Source organism: Podarcis gaigeae (genome assembly GCF_964106915.1).
Source record: "Podarcis gaigeae genome assembly, chromosome: 13".
Lineage (NCBI taxonomy): Eukaryota > Metazoa > Chordata > Lepidosauria > Squamata > Lacertidae > Podarcis > Podarcis gaigeae.
In genome coordinates this window covers 19,653,683-19,675,883 of record NC_139689.1, presented here as the reverse complement: position 1 = coordinate 19,675,883, position 22,201 = coordinate 19,653,683, and the positions used below count along the sequence as shown (strand labels likewise).

The 22,201-nt window shown below is 49.7% G+C and overlaps 1 protein-coding gene across 5 annotated transcripts in view; it reads right to left on the bottom strand.

Moving 5' to 3' along the window:
• Positions 1 to 145: 145 nt before the first annotated feature.
• Positions 146 to 22,201, bottom strand: part of LOC310829410 (serine/threonine-protein kinase LMTK3-like) — a 29,445-nt gene continuing 7,389 nt past the window's right edge. For 3 of the 5 annotated variants that reach the window (XM_083707805.1, XM_083707808.1, XM_083707807.1), the window contains exons 4-15: positions 22,079 to 22,155; positions 20,984 to 21,102; positions 19,901 to 19,988; positions 19,473 to 19,621; positions 18,044 to 18,128; positions 17,507 to 17,628; positions 15,555 to 15,704; positions 11,737 to 14,186; positions 10,392 to 10,762; positions 9,790 to 9,901; positions 5,836 to 6,096; positions 146 to 4,155 (exon numbers count right to left, since the gene is read on the bottom strand). In XM_083707805.1, coding sequence (XP_083563931.1) covers positions 4,139 to 4,155; positions 5,836 to 6,096; positions 9,790 to 9,901; positions 10,392 to 10,762; positions 11,737 to 14,186; positions 15,555 to 15,704; positions 17,507 to 17,628; positions 18,044 to 18,128; positions 19,473 to 19,621; positions 19,901 to 19,988; positions 20,984 to 21,102; positions 22,079 to 22,155 — 4,001 coding nt within the window. In that variant the 3' untranslated portion in view covers positions 146 to 4,138. Of the gene's footprint in view, positions 4,156 to 5,835; positions 6,097 to 9,789; positions 9,902 to 10,391; positions 10,763 to 11,736; positions 14,187 to 15,554; positions 15,705 to 17,506; positions 17,629 to 18,043; positions 18,129 to 19,472; positions 19,622 to 19,900; positions 19,989 to 20,983; positions 21,103 to 22,078; positions 22,156 to 22,201 lie in introns of those variants that run through there. The other 2 variants (XM_083707806.1, XR_014557258.1) reach the window with 2 other exon arrangements.

Below are 22,201 nucleotides of genomic sequence, written 5' to 3'. Positions count from 1 at the left end.
CTTTATTCCCTTCAGACGGTTGTCCTGTGACACCCATGTAGGCCACACTCCAATGGTCCTGTTGCTCATACAGCTCTCCTCTTTTCCACATCCATTTTCGGACTCTGGAGGAACCCAGTGGCAAATCAGGCCAATTAATTCAATGTATGCAAATATGCACAATTTATTACCATTGCAGAATTTTGGAGATTTTTTTTTTTAAGTTCTGATATTTAAATGCTCTCCCCATCTTTACATACTCCTTCCCACATCCCTTCCATTAAAGCATCACCCCTTACAGTCAGCCCACAGTAACATCTCTGACCAGCCACTCCCCCCCCCCAGTCCATGACACCTCAGTCCATCCTCCCCAGTGCATCCTTACGCAGCCTATTGCCACCCTTCCCACCCCCATTCCTTGAATAGTCACATTCCCTATCCTTTCATCCATCTACCCACCCACCGCTATTTACTTACTTTCAACCCCCACCCTAAGAATCACTCATCCACATAGACGGAGAGTTGGGTGCAGTGGTGGGTTGTTGTTTTTAAGATCATCTCCTCTTCCCCACCCCACCCTGCCACCACCTACTCTTCCTTTTTAGTTTATACATCTCTTTCATTTTGGCAGATCAGAAGAATTGGCAACGGTTATCCTCCCTTTATGTGGTAATCTGGTCGGTGGTGCTTGTTGTTGTTTTTAAATCTCCTGCTTTCCTCAGAATATACAAAGAGGGAACTTGGTACTAATGTGGGAGAGCCTTTACCCTGAGTCAGAGCGGCCATTTTAGTCTCAGCAGGTGAGGAATCTAAAATCAGCCCACAAGACACAGGACCAAGATGGCCAGCCTGACACAGACCTGAAGCGGGATGCTGATTTCCAATCTGGATGTTTTCTAGATTCTTCTGCTTCCTGTTCTCCCTAGCACTGCCTGAAAAAGGTTAGGAATGCGATGCCGTTTTGGGGGAAGGGGAAACATCTTAGCTCAGAGGCATCGCCCCTTAATCTACGGGTAGCTGCCAGGGCACCCTTCAGATGCTGTTGAACTACAACTCCAGTCGTATTCCTGGCCATTGGCCCTAGATGGCTGGGGCTGATAGGAGTTGGGAGCCCCACAGCATCTAGAGAGGGTGCTGTGTTGGCCACCCCTGCAAAGGGGTTCTCACAGTGGACAAGCAGGTCTCCTGATGGAGGTAACAAGGGTGGCCATATATCATGTGAAGACGGGGGGGGGGGGAAGAGTCAGGGGACCAACACAGCCCTGCTTGTGAGTTTAGGGCCAGAAGTGATGTGGCTTGGTCCCACCAGTGTTGCCAGGGGTGAAGATCATGGGGGCAACTTTTGGAGGTTTGCAGGAGCAGGTAAGAAAAGAGAGTTGCAAGCTTTTGTGCTTCCAGGCAACTCCTCCTATGGGCATGGGACGTCTTAACACATATTTAATGGGATAGCTCAGCTGATAGAGCACAAGACTCTTAATCTCGGGCCCATGGGTTCGAGCCCCATGTCAGGCAAAAGATTCCTGCACTGCTGGGGGTTGGACTAAATGATCCTTGTGGTCCTTTCCAAGTTGTCAATTCTATGATTCTATGACCTATCAGGAGGGCAGAGTGCCTTAAATGCCTTTGGGGAGGGATTGGCTGATCTAAGGCAGCAGGAGGCTCAAATGAGAGGCTCTGGTAGCCAGACTGAAGGGCCTTATCTTCCTTGCCACACTGGGATAGCTTGGCAAAAGAAGCACATGCTAGCCTGCTCTTAGGTACACGTACGTGCCTGCTCAGAAGTAAGCTCTCTTGAATGAAAAGGGACTTACTCCAAGGCAGGGATTGTTAGGATTGCCACCTTAGCAACTCAATATAGCTAGAGGGCACTGTGGCAGCTGCTAGTTCACTGCAGGTCAGAGGACACACTTCTGCCTGGCTGGCCAAATAAAGCAATTTGATTTCAGGATAAAGGCCAGTTGCAGCTACCTGCTTTCCTGCCTCTCAGCTCACATGCTCAGAAGCACACCAGCTCGCTTGGAAATATACCGGCTCTCCTCCTCTCTGTCAAGTGCATTTGTTGACTTTGCTTCACCATCTCTCCAGACCCCTTGGGTTAAGCAAGTAGAGGATGGGTCTCCCTGTGGCTGCTAGCTCTGCAAGCCTGCAGGTGCAAGCTCTAGTTTCAAAGATGGCGCATCTCTGCCACAAACCACCAATGGATGTTCCCAGCATGCCTTGCTTTGGCACCTCCCTGTGGCATCTGGCTGGTCACCTGTCTAGCCTCCCCGCAGGTAATTCTGAGTTCCTGTTCACCTTCTTTCCCACCTTTATTATCTCTCTCCCATACACATCCACCCCAAGTTCAGAATTAAATACCTGTCTCTTATCTGGGCAGAAAAAAATCTTTCTGAGGGGTGGGGGAAGGAAGGAGCTAGCACCCTAAATCAACCCTTCCCCTAGAAGGGCAGAATGAGCTTGTATCAAACTGCCATGTAAAAACCGACTGCCTCTTATTGTAGGCACAACCCAAACCAGCAATATGCCATTTGTGGTCCAGTGAGTATTTACTTCAGAAATCAATGCTGCGAGAGCTCAGGAGGAAGTCGACATCTAATCCCACCCACCCAGCCTGGAAGGCAGGTTCATGCATATATCTGCCCACTCCACAAGACCAACCCACATACCGCCTCACACAAAAGATGAGGAACCTGTGTCACCCTCCAGATGTTGCTGGACTCCAACCCCCATGATCCCTGACAGTTGTCTATGCTCCCTAGGGGTGATGGCCGTTGGAATCCAACAACAACTGGAGGGCCACAGGTTCCCCATCCCTGCCCCACACCGATGCTTCACGTATCCAAATATTGCCACTACAAGCATAGAAGGGAGTGAGCAGATCCATCATCTCAAGATGTTCGCGGAATAGATAACTTTAGAAGTTTCCCTACCCCTCCAAGCTCCCCGTTCCACTCCTAATACAATCTCAGTCTTCACGTGGTGCTTTTGGCACAATTGAATGGTGGCTCCGCAAATCCCTGGAACTTCCAGTGATTTCAACTGTATCCCAGTAGGGCCCAGTAGCCTTTATTAACCTCCCAATATCAACCAGTGGAGGGCTGGGAAGGTCAGGAAAAGGCCAATCCCAATAAAAGCTAGCCATCTCTGTCAACGCTAAGTATGAGTGATGGATATTTTTTTCCCATGTATGACACACCAACCAGCCTGGGACAATTAACCCATGGCTGTCCATTATATGGCCACTAAGTAGGTGTTGTGACCAAGTCAACATCCTCCCATATCGGTTCATCCCAATGAGTGCTGAGCCAATGTGCGTCTCTTCTCAAAAACGATACTTCTGGATCATGCCCTTGCGGAGGTGTCAGATTAAAGGGCCCCTACCCAACCAAATCTCATCCACCTGCCTTGTGGAGTCCAATTGTCCGCTGGTAATTCCAAGGCCATGTGTCTGACTTGGTGATGAAGTTTTGCCGACAAAACTCTGTCCCAAGGTTTGAATCAACGGTCTTTTCTTTTGTATATAACGCTGGTTAAAAGGGGAGGATCACCAGCCCTATTCAGTTCCATTTGGCACAAAAAGGGTGTCGTTGTTCAAATTGGCAGCCATGTTCCACATTCCAAGATGCAGCTGATGACGTTCGGGGAATTGCAGAAGAAGGCTCATGAGCAGGTCAGACGCCACTTCCTGGAAACCCCCGTTTCCCAACCCAACCCTCTCAATTTGGCACAGAGGGTCCTTATAAGGGACATATCAGATTGCTGAAGGGAAGCCAGGAGGGGGCACAAGGGTTATACATTCAATAGCCAGTGCTGGGCAGGGGCCCCTAAAATTGAGGAAATGTCCCCCTCCTCATCACTCATTGGCTCATGATTGTTTATACAAAAAGTTCTGCCCCTTCCCCAGAAGTGGGGCTGAGTTGTTGGGCAGGAGAGGAAGGGCAAAAACAGTCCCTATGATGTCAGGCTCCAGTTAGCAACAATGGCCCCCCCAACACACCATGCACGCAAACGCACGCACACACAAACACATCTGTCTGTCCGTCCGCCACAGGAACTGGCGGTGAAATCTTGGCATCATGGGCAGGTCAACTGGATGACTGGGCGTCGTCCCTGAATGTCGAGAGAAGAAGAGGCAGGGTTGTCCGATTTCAACTTGGTCTCAGTTCTCAATGGGATCTGGGAGAAGGGAGAAAAAGCTTCTTTTAACACATTATCAACTTAAAACCAGGTCACCCCACTCAACCCTACTGCATTTCACATTACATTTTCACATTGTTGTACATGAAAGTCACCCACTGCCTGTACCAGTGGATGGACTGTAGTTTGCCCACCACGTGTTAGAATGGATTTAAACCCTAGGAGAGGATAATATGCTTGTGATTATTCTTTCCTAATTCACATCCTTTGCAGCTTAAGCTTGGAGACTAAAACAAGGTTGATTTAACCTCCTAGAAACAATAACCCAGGATGCTTTAAGGCTGACTGGATTTCCCTGGTAATATACCCTTTTCTCCCCCTTAACAACAATAATCACACACGTACATTGTTTTGTGAACAAATAAAAGTGGTATTTACTTACATAATCTAGGTCTTGAAGCAGCAATTATAGCAGCAAAATGAAGGCAGGTTTATACAGTGGCGTAGCGTGGGGGGTGCCAGGGGTGCCGACCGCACCGGGCGCAACATCTGGGGGGGCGCAAGTCCAGAGGGAAGGGACAAGTTCCTTCCTCCGCAGGGCTCCTCGCCGCCACCGCCAGCCTTGCGCCCTAGCGCGCGCCGCCGCCGCTGCGGCTGCGCTCCACTCACTGCTCGCAGGAGGAGCAGCCGCTGCAGCAGCGCCGACGCCGCCACCAACGCCTGGCCGGGCACGGGCAGCCTCCACACCCCCCCCCCGCCGCCATCCCTTCGGCCCAGCCACAGGCGGCTGCTGCTTCTGCTGACTGGGAGGGAGGAGCCAAACCCTCCGAGAGGAAGCCGGCGGGCGGGCGAGATTCTCCCGGTGGAAGGGGGCGCCGCTGGCTCCGGCTCTCAGTGCAAGCCTCAGCCGCGGGGGGGGGGGGCGGGGGCGGGGGCGGCGGGCGAGGACGGAGCGCGGCTGGAAGCCCCCGGACCAAGCTCGCCAAGCCCGGATCTGGAGCGCCTCGGAGCGCCCAAGGAGAGGAGAGGGCGGGGAGGCGCCCGAGGGGAGGGGGCTTCGGCTGCCTTGGCCCGCGGGGGCTCCCCAAATAATAAATTTAATAAATTCCTGCTGAGCCTTAAGGGGGGGTCCTTGGTTCCTTCACTCGCCCCCAGCCCCAATGGCGTAGCGTGGGGGGGTGCAGGGGGGCCGCCACAACATCTGGGGGGGCACGCTCACATTGGAGTGCTAAAATCCAGGGGTTAGGGGGCGCAAATTACTTGCCTTGCCCCGGGTGCTGACAACCCATGCTACGCCACTGGGTTTATAACTACTAAGTTACAAAAGTACGAAATGTAAGTTCAAAAATGGTGTCTGAGCTGCAGAGCTCAGGTATGCATCAGCTTGGAATCATGAAGAAGAAAAGCAGGCTGCCCAGGCAGGAAGGAAGTGTGTAGCTTTACAGCTTCCTGCCAAGGCAGACAAAGGAAGTGCTCTCACACAGTTCTCTCTAGCAAATTATACAGGAAAGCTCCGTGAGCCTCTGCACCTTCATGTGCCTATCTGGCAAAACATGAATTGTTGGTTTGACTGCAATAATGTCCCACACCACAGAGGTACAAATCCAGCTAGAAAATTACAATTTTCAGGATCTTTTGAGAGAAGATGTACATACGCAGCCATGGCCCATCCGCCCTGCTCCACGGATAAGAACCATGTGCATCCATGTGTCCACTTACCAGCCGTGGGTCCCAATTCAGGGTCACAGGATGAAGAAAGGTGTGGCTCGAGGGCAGGAGAGACGGTGAAGCGAGAGAACCTCAGGGCATCCACAAGGCCGGACTCAGCCCGCTTGGCTGCTGGCAGCAAGGCAGGGGCCATGGGCACAGGCGACGACATGACCGGGTGGGGCTTGGCTGCGTTGGGGTCGGGCACCACGGAGACGTAGGATGGGTTCTGAGCCATCAGGGGAAAGTCATCATCCCACTCAAAACTGCCACCTGAGTGGAGAAGGAAGAACGGGGAGGGAATAGGAAGGAGGCCTAGATTGAAGCGATAAGGAAAACAGCCTCTCCCAGCCTGTTCCCTTGGTTTGATTGGCACCATCTCTCTCTCTCTCTCTCTCTCTCTCTCTCTCTCTCTCTCTCTCTCTCTCTCTCACACACACACACACACACACACACTTTCCGGTGCTGACATGCACAGGGATAAAACATGGCAGAAAGGCAGTCTTGATGAGGCTGCACACACGCCCCTTTCCCCCGGCGGTCCCTGGAAACAATGAAACATGGTCATATAGCAGTAGTTCTAAGAAAATTTATGGTTCGTGTCTTCCAAGAATTGCTGGGAAATGCCTGAAACCCTGGAGAGCTGCTGCCAGTCTGTGAGGGCAATACTGAGCTAGATGGACCAAAGGCCTTACAGTGGTACCTCAGGTTACATACGCTTCAGGTTACAGACTCCGCTAACCCAGAAATAGTACCTCGGGTTAAGAATTTTGCTTCAGGATGAGAACAGAAATCGTGCTCTGGCGGCGCTGCAGCAGCAGGAGGCCCCATTAGCTAAAGTGGTGCTTCAGGTTAAGAACAGTTTCAGGTTAAGAATGAATTAAGTACTTAACCCGAGGTACCACTGTACTCGGTTTAAGGCAGTATGCTATGTTCCTGTTCTGCTATTTCAATGAGATAATTCATGTACTATATTTGTTTGTTTTTTCTCGTTTTTATTTGTTTGTATACACATGTGCGTTTTAGTCTTGAAGCTGCCTCAGAGGCCTTTTGCAGGGTACGGCGGTGGGGCCACAGAAAGCAGAATAGAAATGTCCTAAAATGAAAATAAATGGAATCACTTGCGCATCCGTGTCTTCACTTCATTTGTGCTATGGCACAAAGCTGCCCTGAATCCATTTTTAATAACCAAGAAGGCTCTGTGCTACCATCTGCCTTATTGAGTGTGACAATTTTAGACTGTGTGCTTTCAAGCAGAAATCTTTTAGGAGTTTATCTCCTAAAAATAAACTATTCAGGAATTCAATAAAAAAAAAATTCAACACAAAAAACATCCTGGCAATATTTCCCAAAGTTCTGTTTGCCAAATTGCACTGGATCAGAATTAATACAGGAAGCACACACTTCGCTCCTACATCTGAAGGTGGCTTACTTTTAAGGTTGTGGAAAGAGAACAGAATCCTAAAGCTGGTGGGCACCTCAAAGGCCATCTAGCTTAACCCCCTGCCAATGTGGGAAACCCACAACTGTACCACTCCTTTGCAACCATCCTGATCCAGCTTCTGCCTAAAAGCCTCTAAAGAAGTGAAGTTCACCACCTTTCATGGCAGTCGCAGTGTATGGTAACACCTGCTTTCAAAACACTTGGTGGAATCTATACTAGCCCATTAGTTGAACTTAGATCCTAATGAAATGGCTGGGAGAAGAAAGCCACAGCCTGTAATCCTGTAGGTTTTTATTTTAATTATAATCCTTCTCTTTTCTTTTTGTTTGTTTTTTTCAGAAAATTTATATATCGCTTGATTATTTTATTTTATTTTATTATAAAAAAAGGAAAACAAAGTGGTTTTGGTGCTGTTGTTTTAAACCTTAATTCAAAAACTAACAAAATAAAATAAAACATGGTTGCTAATATGCCACAATAAATGCATCGAGGATGAGGAACCCCCACATGGAGTTAGGCTCCAACTCCCATCAGCCCCAGCCCTCATGGCCAATGAAAAGTCTGGAAGGCCACAGATTCCACAATGCTGAAGTACATTAATGAAATAGCAAGATGGCCCCAGCCTGCCTTCATCCAAATTGCCTCTGCTGTACCTCCTTGCCTTCAGCCCGCCAATGGCAGACTAGCGTGCCGAACAACACAGTTGGACAGCCACATGCTGTTGAAGTACGGCTCTCACCAACTTTGACCATCTGCCATGTTGGCTTGGGTTGGTGGGAGTTGGGAGTCCAGCCACCTCTGAAGGCTTCTGCACTGGCTACCCCTGCTCTGGTCCTTTTGATCTCCATCAACATCCTCTTGAGCTTAACCTCATGCTTCAAATCCTGGCCTTGCTTTAGAACTGGACCTTGTCTGTTTTGGACTATGCCCCCGTCACAATCTACCCCTCACCCTCCGCACTTAGAAGCCACCTTCTCCTGGAAGCCAGGACATTTCCCTGAAACTCATTTCATATTTTCACACCAAACACTGACTGAAGTGACCAGGTTACTGTTTCTTTGGCTGCACAGCTGGACTGGCTCATTCTGCATTTCAGATTCCTGATGGGGATGGCGACTACCGTAAATTTCGCTCTATAACACGCAGATTTTTTCTCCTAAAAAGGAAGGGGAAATGTCTGTGCGTGTTATAGAGCGAATGTGTGGTCCCTGGAGCCGAAAAATCAAGCAAAAATCAAATCGCGGGGCTGCACGCTGCACAGAGAAGCGAAACTTGAAAAGAGGAAGCAGCTGCTTTCCTGCATTCTGCCTCAGGGTCTTACTGCCCACCCTTCTCTGTTTCCTTGCTGTGTTTGCTGAAACGGAACAAAGAACAGGGAAAGCCCCTCCCCTCCAGGCAAGCTCCGGTGCTGCTGGGGGAGAGGGAGAGAGAGGGGGGAAGGGAGAGAGAGAGGGGGAGGGAGGGAGGGAGGGGGAGAGAGAGAGAGAGAGAGAGAGAGAGAGAGAGAGAGAGAGAGATGGCTGGCTGGCTGGCTTGGGTGGGGGAAAACTTTTGCCTTCCTTTCCTCCCTACCCCTCTCCTGCATTCTTAGCCAGCTGCTTCTCTGCACACCCCTCTCCTGCTCCTTGTCCCTTCTGTGTTTTTCCTTCCCTCCCCACTTAAAATGTGGTTACAAAGCATAGATCCTCAGGATCTTTGCATTGGGTCACCCCAAATTCACCATCAGATCACATAGCATGTCCATGGCTACAGCCTGCCCCCCCAAAATCACGCACCCACTGTTGCATGGGGCTGCAATGGTGCAAAAATGTGGTTAAAAAGCATGGATCCACATGGATCCTCAGGATCTTTGCATTGGGTCACCCCAAATTCACCATCAGATCACATAGCATGTCCATGGCTACAGCCTGCACCAAAAAAATCACGCACCCACTGTTGCCTGGGGCTGCAATGGTCAAAAACGTGGTTAAAAAGCATGGATCCACAGGGATTCTCAGGATCCTTGCATTGGGTCACCCCAAATTCACCATCAGATCACATAGCATGTCCATGGCTACAGCCTGCCCCCCCAAAATCACGCACCCACTGTTGCATGGGGCTGCAATGGTGCAAAAACGTGGTTAAAAAGCATAGATCCACAGGGATTCTCAGGATCTTTGCATTGGGTCACCCCAAATTCAACATCAGATCACATAGCATGTCCATGGCTACAGCCTGCACCAAAAAAATCACGCACCCACTGTTGCCTGGGGCTGCAATGGTGCAAAATCGTGGTTACAGAGCATGGATCCACAGGGATTCTCAGGATCTTTGCATTGGGTCATCCCAAATTCACCATCAGATCACATGTCTGTGGCCACAGCATGAAGCCCAAAAATGATACATCCACTGTTTCATTCAGAATGTTTTTTCCCTTGTTTTCCTCCTCTAAAAACAATGTGCGTGTTATGGTCAGGTGCGTGTTATAGAGCGAAAAATACGGTATTTCCCACTTACTCTCTCCTCCTTGACCCAATACTCACTGAAGCCATCAGCAGAAGGGAAGGCATCAAGTCCTGGTTCTGCCATTGAACCAGGGGAGGGGGAATCACCATCTGGAGCTCCCTGGGAACTCAGCTCATTGGTTGGTGTCTCCTGCATACAGAAGAAGACAAGAGATTGTGGTAGAACTGCAATCCTTTCGATTCTGGCTCCTCCCACTTTCAATTTGTTTCTGACATTCCTACTACAAATAAATATGGGCTGCTGCCTGCTACCTGTGCATAATATATTTTCCACTATTGCTCGATATCACCGAATATTCACTAACTCGCTGAATTATTTAGGAATCTGTTGCCTACGGAATGTTGGCTAACAGTTTTCGTGAGGGAAAGTGAAAGGTCAGTATGGCTTGGATTAAACCAGGTCCAAGAGGGCATGAATGCTCTGTGGGTAGACAAGGGAGCTTAAGTGTGGAGGGCTTAGTAAGAAGACAGGCCTCAAAATAGGAGTGGTAACAGAAAGAGGGGAGTAGAGCCAAGATGGCTAAGGGGAGGAGGACAGAGTAGGGAACTGAAAGAAGCCCTTCTCACCTCACTGTGGCCAAACTTTCACACCATCAACCTTGGTGCTCTTGACAGCTCACCTGATCAAAGAGGTAAACGGTGACATCATCAAAGAAGGAGACCATCTTCCGCTTACGGTCGAGCTCAGCCGCCGCCTCCTCAGCTGAGCGTGGTGACTTGAGGAGGCCACGCAAGTTACGGGCGTCATCGCTTTCGCTCACCACAATGGGGACACCCCGCCCTCCGCCTCCAGCCAGGCCTCCTTCCTCTTCCTCTTCAGCATCATCGTCCTCCTCATCCTCTGCCGCTATGGCAGCCTCTCTCCCTCCCAGTGCTGGACCCTCCCCCAAAGCCGCTCCTTCCCAGAATGGCCCTTTCCTTCCCCCGCCAAGCGGGGGGAACGTCTGCAAGGCCAGAGGGGGAAGCGACAGAGATAAGCGGGAGAGCTTGGCTGGAGGAAAGAGCCGGACGTCAAAATGGAAGGATGGCCAGGAGGTGGGAGGAGTGATTGGGTCGAAGAGCCAAGATTCAGAAGTCAAGAAGACCAAATGGTACAGAAGCAAGGTGAGGATGGAAGGATTGGGATGAGAGAGACAGAAAGAGAGGGTTACTTCATTAAGAACACGTCCCTAGAATTTCTACCCAAATGTATCTATCCAGGTAGAGGGCCTTCTCAGCAGTGGCGCCCACCCTGTGGAACACCCTCCCATCAGATGTCAGGGAGATAAAGAACTATACGACTTTTAGAAGACACCTGAGGGCAACCCTGTATCAGGATTTTTTCATGTTTCATGTTTGATTATGTTTTTATATTTTGCTGGAAGCTGCACAGAGCAGCTGGAGAAACCCATCCAGATGGGTGGCGTATAAATAAAGTTGTTGTTGTTAGTATTCTCATTGTCAGCATTCTCATGCTGTACACAAATGCATTCCCTAATGGAGCCACACCACAGATTTATATGAATACATTATGATGCTGATTGTTTTTGCACATACGATACGTTTAGCATCCAAAACAGCACACACACACAACTTGACCTGTGGGTCTAATTAGTTCTGGCAGGTCTTCCCATTTGGCCAATGGGAACATTTTTTTCTTAAGCCACACCCACCTGCCCTACTCCTGAGATCATCTATGGTGCCAGGAGTGGGGCAGGGAAAGACATAGCGAGGCAGTGCTTGTGGGCACCACTTGCAAGGGCCCACAGATCAGCTGGTTGTTGAGGTGTACAAAGGCACAACAGGGCTTTGCAAGTGCCGCCAATCAGCTGACGGGCTTGAAGACACTCAGTGTAACTGCCAATCAGCAATTAGACTATAGGTTAAGCCACCGTCTCCCAGCTGGCTTCTCCTTCCCCCATTTGTTCTAGGAACATCCCAACCCTTTGTTCTTACTTCCACACCAATCACAGATGGAACCCTCACCTTTGATATCCTCACTGGCTTGGTTTGCAGGGATGCCAGGTTCCTGATCCTTTTTGGGCTGCTCAGCTGCTACATATCTGTCTTCCTGGGCAGCATCCTGTGTTTCGACCACGATGGGCACTGCTACACTTTGGGTCTCCATCTGGCTTGGCCTCTCCCCTTCTTTCCTTTTCTCCTCCTCCTCCTCCAGCTCTGACAGCAACTTTTCAGACTCTCCTCTTCCCTCTTCTTGCTGCTGCTGCTTCTCCTCCTCCTCCTCTTCCTCCACTTTATCTTCCACACCTTCTGGCCACTGGGAGTCCGTTGCATCTCCATTATGGCTTTTCTTGGCCTCTTCCTCCTCCGTCTCCTTCCCCTCCTCTGGCTCTAAGGTCCACAGCCTGAGAACAGCCTGCTCCTTCAAGGGAGCCGCTGGAGAAAGCCTCAGAGTCGGCAGCCTAGTCTGATTACAGAGTAGGTTGCGTGTGACATTCTCTTGCAATGTGACCAACAGCTGCTCCTTGCACACTTGGACCACAAAGCCTCCATCTACCGTCACCTTCTCTGTGGGCTTCCTGCCCTCAGGCCCAGCAGCAGCTGGTGCCTCAGCCGGTTCTCCCTCCCCGTCAGAGAAGTAGGCTGAGTCCCGGTGAGGTGTTGCTAGCCCCAGGCTCCTCCCTATTTCCTCCTCTAGCTCCACCCCTTCTTCACTTACTGACAAGGTAAGATCACTAGTGGACTGAGAGATGGATGCTGTCGGGAGTTTGCCGGAATCTTCTTCTGCCTCTGTTTCTTCCTCTTCTCCAGAAGGTGGTGGTGGTGGTTCCTCTTTGAAGATGAACTCGGGTGAGAAAGTGCTCTCCGTTTCGTAGCCGCTGTCACCAAACTTTTGCCCTGGAGAGGAGTAGTGGGATGCTGGGCTGCAGACGTCCGAGGAGCTGGTGTTGGAAGGAATGTCCAGGGAATCCACTGAGTCTAAGGTTCCCCGTTGCCGATCTGGTACCGCGGGGGAGAGGCTTAAGGTCACTGGGCCAGTGGAGAATCCATCGATGACTTCCGGGAGGATCGCGATGGTCTCTTCATCGTTGCTTTCGGCTAGGGTAGACAATGGCGGTATCTCCACCGGAACTATCACACTGCAGCAGCCAGATGGCAGGGCCGGGAAGGGCGACCCAGGTGGGCGAGCGCTCCCCCCGCCTCTCTGCTTCGGGTAGTCTTGGAGCTCATAGGTCTTCACCGCCGTGCCCATCAGGGGGTCGTAGAATTCTCTGCGCTCCCCGCCGTCCCCATCACAGTCTCTAGGGGGCAGCATTGGACAGTCAGAAAGGGAGCCCCGCTCCACTTTTAGCGAGGAGTCGTCCTCCGTGCCGTAGCTGTCGCGGTGAGGGCGCCGCAGGGGCGGCCCGTGGTTGCTCCAGCCGCTCACCATGTCCCCCCGAGGGATGGCACACGTGCAACGTGCTCGGGTGCACAGCGGGCACGGCAGGAGGTTGTGTCGCCCGCCCCCAATGCTGCTCCCGCCCCCGTCGGTGCTGCTGCCAGAGCTCTGGTCCTCCATCAGCGACGGCTCCTGTTCCCACGAGGGCGAACCCTGGAACTCTGAGGGGTCCCCGGCCAGCGTCTCCCCTGCCCCTCTTTCCTCCATCATCTCAGCATCCCAGCTGCGATGCTGGTCCTCCAGCTCACGGTACACTGTGAGCAGGGACTCGGCTAGGAACGCCTCTCCCCCCGACGTCGGGGTCTCCGTCAGGGACGTCTCCTGGATCTCACCGTCTACGCGGAAGGGGTTGCTGTCCCCGCCGCCCCCGGCCAAGAAGGGGTTGGTGCTGGGCTGCTCCTGCGGCCGGTAGGGGGCGCCATGGGAGTCCCAATCCGAGGGAAAGAGAGGCTGGGGTGGGGATCCAGGGCTGGGGGCGCAGACAGGCCCCTCGCAGCTGCCATGGTCCTCCAGGCGAATGTAATACTCGCTACTGACCGAGGGGCTGCGGGCGCTGATGACGGGCACGACGCTGGGTGTCTCCAGACTGTGCCCACGCTGCGTTGCCTGTTCGTAGAAAGGATTGCTGCCCGGAACAGCCAGCCCACCGTTGCTGGAGGGGTAATCGGGTGGTGCCGAGGCAGGGCCCTTCCACCGCCCCAGGCGGGCCTTCTCCCACATGTACTCAAAGTTCAGCCCCCCACTGCTCTCTGTCACCGTCAGGATGTCATCCATGTCGCCGCCGTGGAACCCGTCCAGCAACGGGTAGGCCGAGATCTCTCCTGAGGGGCGGCGGTGGCACGCCGAGGAAGAAGAGGAGGCCGGGGGTGGCGAAGAGGAGCGCTTGGGTTTCAGGGCGCTCCAGCGCCACTCGAAGCTCTCCTCTGCCTGAGCGTTGGAGCGCTCGTTCAACAGGTAGCTCACCTGCAAGTGCAGCTCTTCCATGGTTGGGCGGTGGGAAGCCGGGAGCCAGCAGGACTGCATGACCTCATACCTGCAGCGGGGCAGGGACGGAGGAAGGATAGAGGAACAGTCGGAAAAACAGGCAGAAATAGGAGCAGGAGGGGGGAAACAGTTGTGGGGGGGAGATAGCCTGAGAGAACAGTTGGGGTGCGGATAGGGAATGGGAACATTTTAAAAAAATAATAATAATAGAGTTGCAGAAAAGATGGTCGCAGGCACCGCAAATAGAGTTGGAGACAGAAAAAGAGGCAGAAGCTTAAGGGGGGCATGAGTACTAGAATGGGCAGTGATATGTGGGGAAGCTGTCAGGAGATGGGTTGTGGGGCAGAGTTACAGAGAACAGTCGGAAAGCCAATTGGAAGCCTTAGCAGACACAGTCAGAACAACAAGCAGACATGAAAAGGCAACAGTTGGAATTTCTCATTTTTCCAGTCTTCAGTTTTCCCCACTTCCACATCACTTGATATTTTTTTAATCCTCGCAAAAATTCATCAGCATTTTGGTGCAAATTTTTCCTAATACACTCATGTTTCATAATGCAATTTATGCCTAATATACACATTTTCGCCAAGCGTTCCCCCCAGTTATGATGTATCTTTGTGTGCTATTTTCACGAATACTTTCACTTTTAGGCACAGCTTTTCTTAATATGTGCATTTTGTAAAACATAGTTTGGCTGCAGAATTGCATCGCAAAATTTCAAACTTCAAAAGATGCCTGCGTTTCAGTTCACATATTGTTTCGGGAAAGTGCGATAGATTCACCTTCAAATGTGAACTGAATCTGATTTCTCCCGCCATCCCTACTCACGAGCACACGTCTTGTGGTTGGGATGGTGGGGGTTCTCTCTCTTCGCTATATAAAACTTTGCTTAATATAGAATAAAAGTTACAAATAAGCCTGTGGTGTAGATATGTCCTTATACGGATATGAACAACATCCAAAAGGAGATCCATAACCCAAAAAAACAGACAACCAACTGGAAAAGTTGCCAGAAGAATGGTCTGAAAATACAAATCTGGAAGGAGGGAATTTGATTCACAGACCACCAGTGCAGCTGGAAGAGCAGGCAAGGAAAAGGTACGTCACACAACCAGAGGAAGGCCTGGCAGGGAGGGAAATGGGCAGGCAGGCGGAGGAACAGTTGGAGGAACACAGAGAGGGAAGAATGAAAGAACGTTAGGAGGACAAGAACAATCTTAATGCATAGGGCAGCAGCCACTCCCAAGTCACTAGCTGCTCAGGAGGCACCAAACAGATGTCAAGGATGGAGGAGACTCGGGAAGAAGGTATCCCAGCTGGTGGGCCTTGCTTTCTTTGGAGGAGAGTCCTGGACAACAAATACCTTTTTTTTTTCTTATGGGGGGGGGCAGGAGGGAGAACAGGGGAATCAACTCACCAATAGTCAGAGTAAGGAAGCTTAAGGCGTGGCTTGGCCAGTTTCATCTGCTGCTCCTTGACGACAAAGGTCAGCACTTCCTCATCAGAGAGGTGACGGTAAGGCTGGGAGCCAAACTCAAAAAGCTCCCAGATGGTCACCCCCATAGACCTGGCAAACAAAGGAAACAGAGAGATTAAGCCCAGAACTATGGACTCCAGAGAAGTGCAAGCAGAAAACAAAGAAGAAAATCATTGCAGGCGCCATAGGTGAGGCCTTATAACCCCACCCCTTTTACCCTTTCTTGCTTAGCCCCACAAAACCAAGAATCCCAGCCCAGACAATAAAGGAAATGGCAGCCCAGGGATTTGTTTCAGGAAAGCAGGGAGCTGCCTTATACGGAGTCTAACCATTGGCTCATCTAGCTCAGTATCCTCTAGTCTGATTGGCAGCAGGTGTCAGGGAGGAGCTTTTCCCAGGCTCACCTGGAGACACCAGGGATCAAACCTGGTAGCTTTTGCATGCGAGGCAGAGCCAGGGGTGCCAACTTGAATAAAATATTGGGGGGCCCAGGTAAGCCCCATCCCACATAATTGATCACAATTCTAAGAGTGTTAAATGAAATAATATATGGTATCAACATACCAGATTGAAAATTCTATACCCTGGGTTGGTTTATTTATGTGTATGTTTGTTTTCTTGTATTTGTTTCCTGCCTTTTTCTCCCAGTGGGACCACAGAGAGGCCGACAGTACATTATCACACAGCAGCACACAACAACAAAATAACACAACCAGAAATCAAAGCAGAAGTGAAACAGCAATAAGGCTCCCAGACTCTCACAAAATCCCTAAATCGAAAGAGAACCCTTAAACTAGACATGTTATTTTAAAAATTCAAATCAACTAGGTCAGAATTGAGCTGGATCCAGCTGGATCCCTTATCTCCTCCACCCCCTGGTGGTCAATTTTTAAACTAGTGGGTGCCCACCTGTCAATCACCTGATGTCATGACATCAGGTAACCAATTGGAAAAGGCTCACTCTCAGGGCCAATCAGCTGATGGGTACTGAGAGTGAGCTCCTTTGAAGGCATGGTGTTAGCACCAATCAGCTGTTTGAGGCTGACAGTACATCTTCAAAGAACACCCTTTGAAGTTTCTTTACAGGGGAGGGTTGCAGTCAGGCTGCACTTGCAAATGAAGAGGGAAAATGTCAAGTTTGCAGGTATGGTTTGACACCAAAGAGTGCCTGTAAATGTGCTTTGAAGGCACACAACCAGGCAAAGTACTGATGATCAGCTTTTGCAAAAGCACAGATCAGCTGGCGTGGGGTGCCTGTAAACCCCACATTGCTACGTATTTACACCTGACATGGGGCAGATGGTCATGACTCAACAGAAACAGCCTCATGAGTCATATGAGGCCTGCTGGGCTTAATTAGGCCCACTGGCCAGTGGTTCCCCACCACTGAACATGGTGGATATGAATTTTAATATTTGTAAGCAAAGTTCAGAGCATTCCCTTGAGGATTTTAAAACCAAGTTTGTTTCAGCTCTAGCCAATTGGATCCAAGGGTGCAAAAATGCAAACTAAGGTTGCAATCCTTTGCACAGTTACCTGGGAGTAAGCCCTGTTAAACTTGGTGGTGCTTACTTCTGAATAGATATACAGTCAAACCTTGGTTCCTGAACGGCTTAGTAGCCGAACAAATCAGTTCCAGAATGCCACAAACCCAGAAGTAAGTGTTCCGGTTTGCGAATGTTTTTCGGAAGCCGAACATCCAGCGTAGCTTCCACTTGAGTGCAGGAAGCTCCTGCAGCCAATCGAAAGCTGGGCCTTCGCTTTTGAATGGTTTTGGGAGTCGAACGGACTCCTGGAATGGATTAAGTTCGAGAACCAAGGTACCACAGTATAGGGTTGTAAATTCCCTCACACACAGGTGTGTGGGGTGTGTGTGTCTCTTTGCAACTCACCAGACATTGCTCTGCTTGGTTTGATCCACCACAATGAGGCTTCCGTGCATCTCATCCAACAGTTCTGGGGCAACCCAGCGCAAAGGGATCCATAGCCGGTCCGGAGTGATGTAATAGTCTTCCTATGAACAGATATGAGGAATGGGTGGAACAGGACTGGAGATGCAGACTCTCCAAAGCTTCACAGATGAAAATAGGGTGTTGAGCCTTTCCAAGCAGGTGTCTTTCTGTGGGTATATTCCACAAAATGTCCCTGACACAACATTGGTGCATTTACTGGTTGAGGCTGTTTATTAACAGTTCTGTGATGCTTCCTCAATGCTACCACCTTACTGCTACAGAACAAGAAAAGCAGGACAAAAATAAACCAGATCCTTTGTGATAGCAAAAGGGATTTCAGCAGGAAGTTACTATATATGCGCTGATTGGAAATTATGCCGGAGGATCTCCCCCAAAAACCTGACGTCACCAGACATGGGCAAACACATTTCAATCTACCTGCAGGGGTCTTGTGGCATGGATGGCCCCGCCCCTCACCTTGTAGTTGTTGTGCGACAGGCCGTAGTCTCCAACGCGCACTGTGAGGTCAGAGGTCAGCAAGCAGTTCCGAAGGGCCAGATCACTAGGGAGGGATAGAAAAATACCCAGTAAGGGCAGCTTGGAGGTGGGTGGGCCAGGGGATGGAGAGAGAGAGAGTAAAGGGCACATTTCTTCACCAGCTTTCCCTTTCTATTTATTTAATTTTATGCAGCCAATTGGCCCAAAATAAACAGAACAGCACTAACTAATCAGGTGCCACCAAGAGCTTGGATAAATAGGGGAAAAGATAAGTAGAAAAAAATTGTAATGGACACCATTACAAGACCAGGTCCACTGGTTGGAGGGGGCTAGGGAGGGGGGCAGATAGGAGTTTTTCTGTTGCAGGGAGCCAAACCCAGTGTCCCCCCTGTATGCCATGGGAAATCCCATGGTGTAAAGCAGTAATTCTATTGGTAAAATGATGCATTCTTGCCAGGGGTGGGCAGAGCAGGAATGGCCCTGGATACAAAGCTTCTCCACCCCCCAAAAAAATCCCAGAATGAAGCTAATCAGCTATACCAGCCTGTAGCTGGCATAGTTAATCTCCCACCCCTGAAGCCTATGGAGGGGTTTAAAAACAAACGAAAAACAAGATACACTGAGATGAAGATAGACAAAACTTGCCCTTACCCGTCACTCCCCACCCCAGTTACAACTGCTCTGCTGAATGACAACAAAGCAGTCCAAACTTTGGGTGGCACCAGAGAAAAATTCCTGTTTTAGATGCTCCCCCTCATCTTCAAATGTGAGACACTCCGAGTAAGGCCTCAGCAGAAGAGCTCAGCAATAGGCAGGTTCACACATCTGTTCTGCCCCTGACCTGCTCAAGCTATACTCAGTGGGACTAAATTTGCCTCTCAGAGGTAAAGTAAAGTAAAAGTAAAGGACCACTGGACGGTTAAGTCCAGTCAAAGGCGACTATGGGGCTGCAGCGCACATCTCACTTTCAGGCCGAGGGAGCTGACGTTTGTCCACAGACAGCTTTCCAGGCCATGTGGCCAGCATGATGCTTCTGGTGCAACCTCACACCTTGATGGAAGGCAGAGTGCACGGAAATGTCATTTACCTTCCTGCCACAGCGGTACCTATTTATCTACTTGCACTGGTGTGCTTTCGAACTGCTAGGTTGGCAGGAGCTGGGATGGAGCAACAGGAGCTCACCCCATCACAGGGATTCGAACTGCCAACCTTCTGATTGGCAAGCCCAAGAGGCTCAGTGGTTTAGACCACAGTGCCACCCACATCTGGAGTATGGCCCGCTACATTTCAAATCATTAAAATTCACATTCATCAGCAAAACCCTTTGAGTTCCAGAGCTTAAACCATACACAGCTCCGTACAGCTCAACATTTCCTGAAAAACCCAAGGATTGTGGTCTCTGGTCTACCTGTGGATGTAGTTGTTTTTATGCAAATGTAGCACTCCCAGAGTGATCTCGTAAGCCATGCGCTGTAGTGTGCTGAGGTCACGGGTCAGCAGGTCAGGGGTCATCCCGTCTGCTTTGCGCTGAGCTCGAAGGTAACGTTTCAGATCTCCCTGGAGGAACACAGGGCGAGAAAAGGCTTGGCGAGCAAAGTCAGCGAAGCTAGCACAAAGTTTCCTACAGACCCAAGCAAGTTCCCCAACCACACGTGAAAAAACAGAATGTCCCTTTTTTCCCAGGACACTTGGCAGCTATGGCCAAACAGATGGAGTGATGTTAGGAGAACCTTCCCCACCACTCCCCACAGCGATCTGTTTGGACCCCTGGCAAGAGCAATCTATCCCTTTTGTGTTTTCCCACCCAAATTCATCTCTTGGCTTAAGGATACTTACCAGCTGGCAGAATTCCATGATGAGCAGGAAAGGGATGGTCTCTGTGCACAGACCAAGGCATTGCAATATGTTTGGATGCTGGAGGCTTCTTGAGGGAAGTGGGTGGACAGAGAGAAGGGCAGAAAGAGGAGGGGAAAAGAAGGTTTTGCTCCATTCATCACAAAGAGGCGGCACCTGTTTCTGCTCAGTTTTCGAGGGCTGAAAGTGTACCCCAACTGCATTTTAGCAAATAAAATTAAAAAGAGCTGACACTACATTCCAAAGTAAGCAAAGTGTTATGTACTGAAGTTCTCACCCTGAGCCAGCAGGGGGATACTGTAGATAGTTCAGGTCCACATATGCAAATAAGGGATCGAAAGTAACATTCAGTGATTGGATAGTTACAAAATGTTGTTACAGTTACGTTGTACTGGAGCTCTATATAAGCGGGCTGACTGAACCCTTCAGTTCAGTTCTATTCTGGCCTCTGAATAAACAAGAGCTGTTTGAAGAATCGCTGTGTCGTCTGATATGTTCACCCACAACTTAACACAAAGCTCGACTGGGTTGAGTATAAATCCATTTTAAAAAGATTCCTTCTTTCCTATGCTCCTCCCTTTTCTTATGTTCCGCCAGGCTTTTTTATTTAGAGCAGGGAGTACAGTCGTACCTTGGAAGTTGAACGGAATCCGTCCCGGAAGTCCATTCAACTTCCAAAACATTCGGAAACCAAAGCGCAGCTTCTGAGTGGCCTCAGGAAGCTACTGCAGCCAATCGGAAGCCGCGGAAGCCCCGTCAGACGTTCGGCTTCCAAAAATAGTTCGCAAACCGGAACAGTCACTTCTGGGTTTGCGGTGTTTGGGAGCCAAAATGTTTGGGAATTAAGCTGTTCAACTTCCGAGGTACAACTGCAATTGTGTTACTGGAGTCTCGCCTATTACATGATGATGGGCTACTGGGGAGACTGGCATGAGTTATAACACTTACTGGAATCATGGACAGCTTTAGCTCTTGCAGCAGCCGCCTCAAAATAAGGTAGCTGTTTATATGGGGATATTTTGCCCCTTGTTTCTTCCTCCCACTTCAGTTTCTCCTGCTTCTTACCGATATGGTTGGGCCTCTGACAGGAATTTCCTCTGCTCCAGTGGCCCAGCACTCACCCGTAGCTCCTTCACTACAACCTGTGCAGGGGTGAAATCTGAGAATATTTCACCCAGGATTACCTGTGGAACAGGGGGGGAAACAGTTACTAACCAGAGTTGTGAACACACGCTCCCATCCAGTGTGATCTTACCAGTGGTTTAGGGAAGCGGTGTCCACACGACATTGGCCATGATCCATATCTATCCTGTCATTTCTTATGAAACATTGCACATCCATTTTTTTTCCTCTTCCAAACTAGCTTCAGAGTTCAGAAAAAGAATGACCTGGCAGCGATTTAAGCCAGGGATATGTATGCAGCCTGGAACCAACTAAACAAAACACATCTCGCCAGTTGTTACAGGGCCACTCTGACTGCCAGTTCATTTCTGGGCACAATTCAAAGGTAATTCATAATTACCTATAAAGCCCTACCCAGCTTTGTGTCCGGATACTGCCTTTTACTCACTGAACCTTCTGTTCATTTTTGAAGGCTTCTCTCTATGTCCCTCTAATCTAAATTTAGGCAGGTGGCAACTGGAGAGAGAGGACCTTCTCGATCCTGGTTATTTAAATGTAAGATGGCTGTAGGTTTTCTTTTATCCTTTCCACCCAATATTGAGATTTATTTATTTTTCCTGTATTGTGCAATTGACTGGTCACACCCACACTACACAGTTAGAGAACATTTAACGCACATTTAAAGGACATAAGAATCTGCAGAACTGTCGTTTACCCCTCACAGAGCTACAATTCCCTGCAACCTTAACAAACTACACATCTCAGGATCCTTTGGTGGAAGCCATGTGCTTTAAAATATATGGCGTGGATGTAACCATGGTTGTTGTTTTATTTACTGTTGTTTCATTTTGTGCATCTGCATTACATAAGTGTCCTGTTACTCTGTTGTTGTTAGCTGCATAATAATATTTCAAATTATTGCTATTTTTAAACTTACAGTGGCTCTTCATATTCCCTGAGAATAAAACTGGAGCCCGCAGGAAAGAACCTTGGGTCCCACAACAAAAATCACATCCCCAACAACAAGCTTTTGCTCACCTTTCCAAACCAGCCATTTCCAATCTCCTGCAAATAACTGAGGTGTTGTCTGCTGAGTCCCAAGTGTTTAACTAGATCTGAAAGAGAGACAGAGCGTGGCAGTAACAGAAGTCAATGTCATGA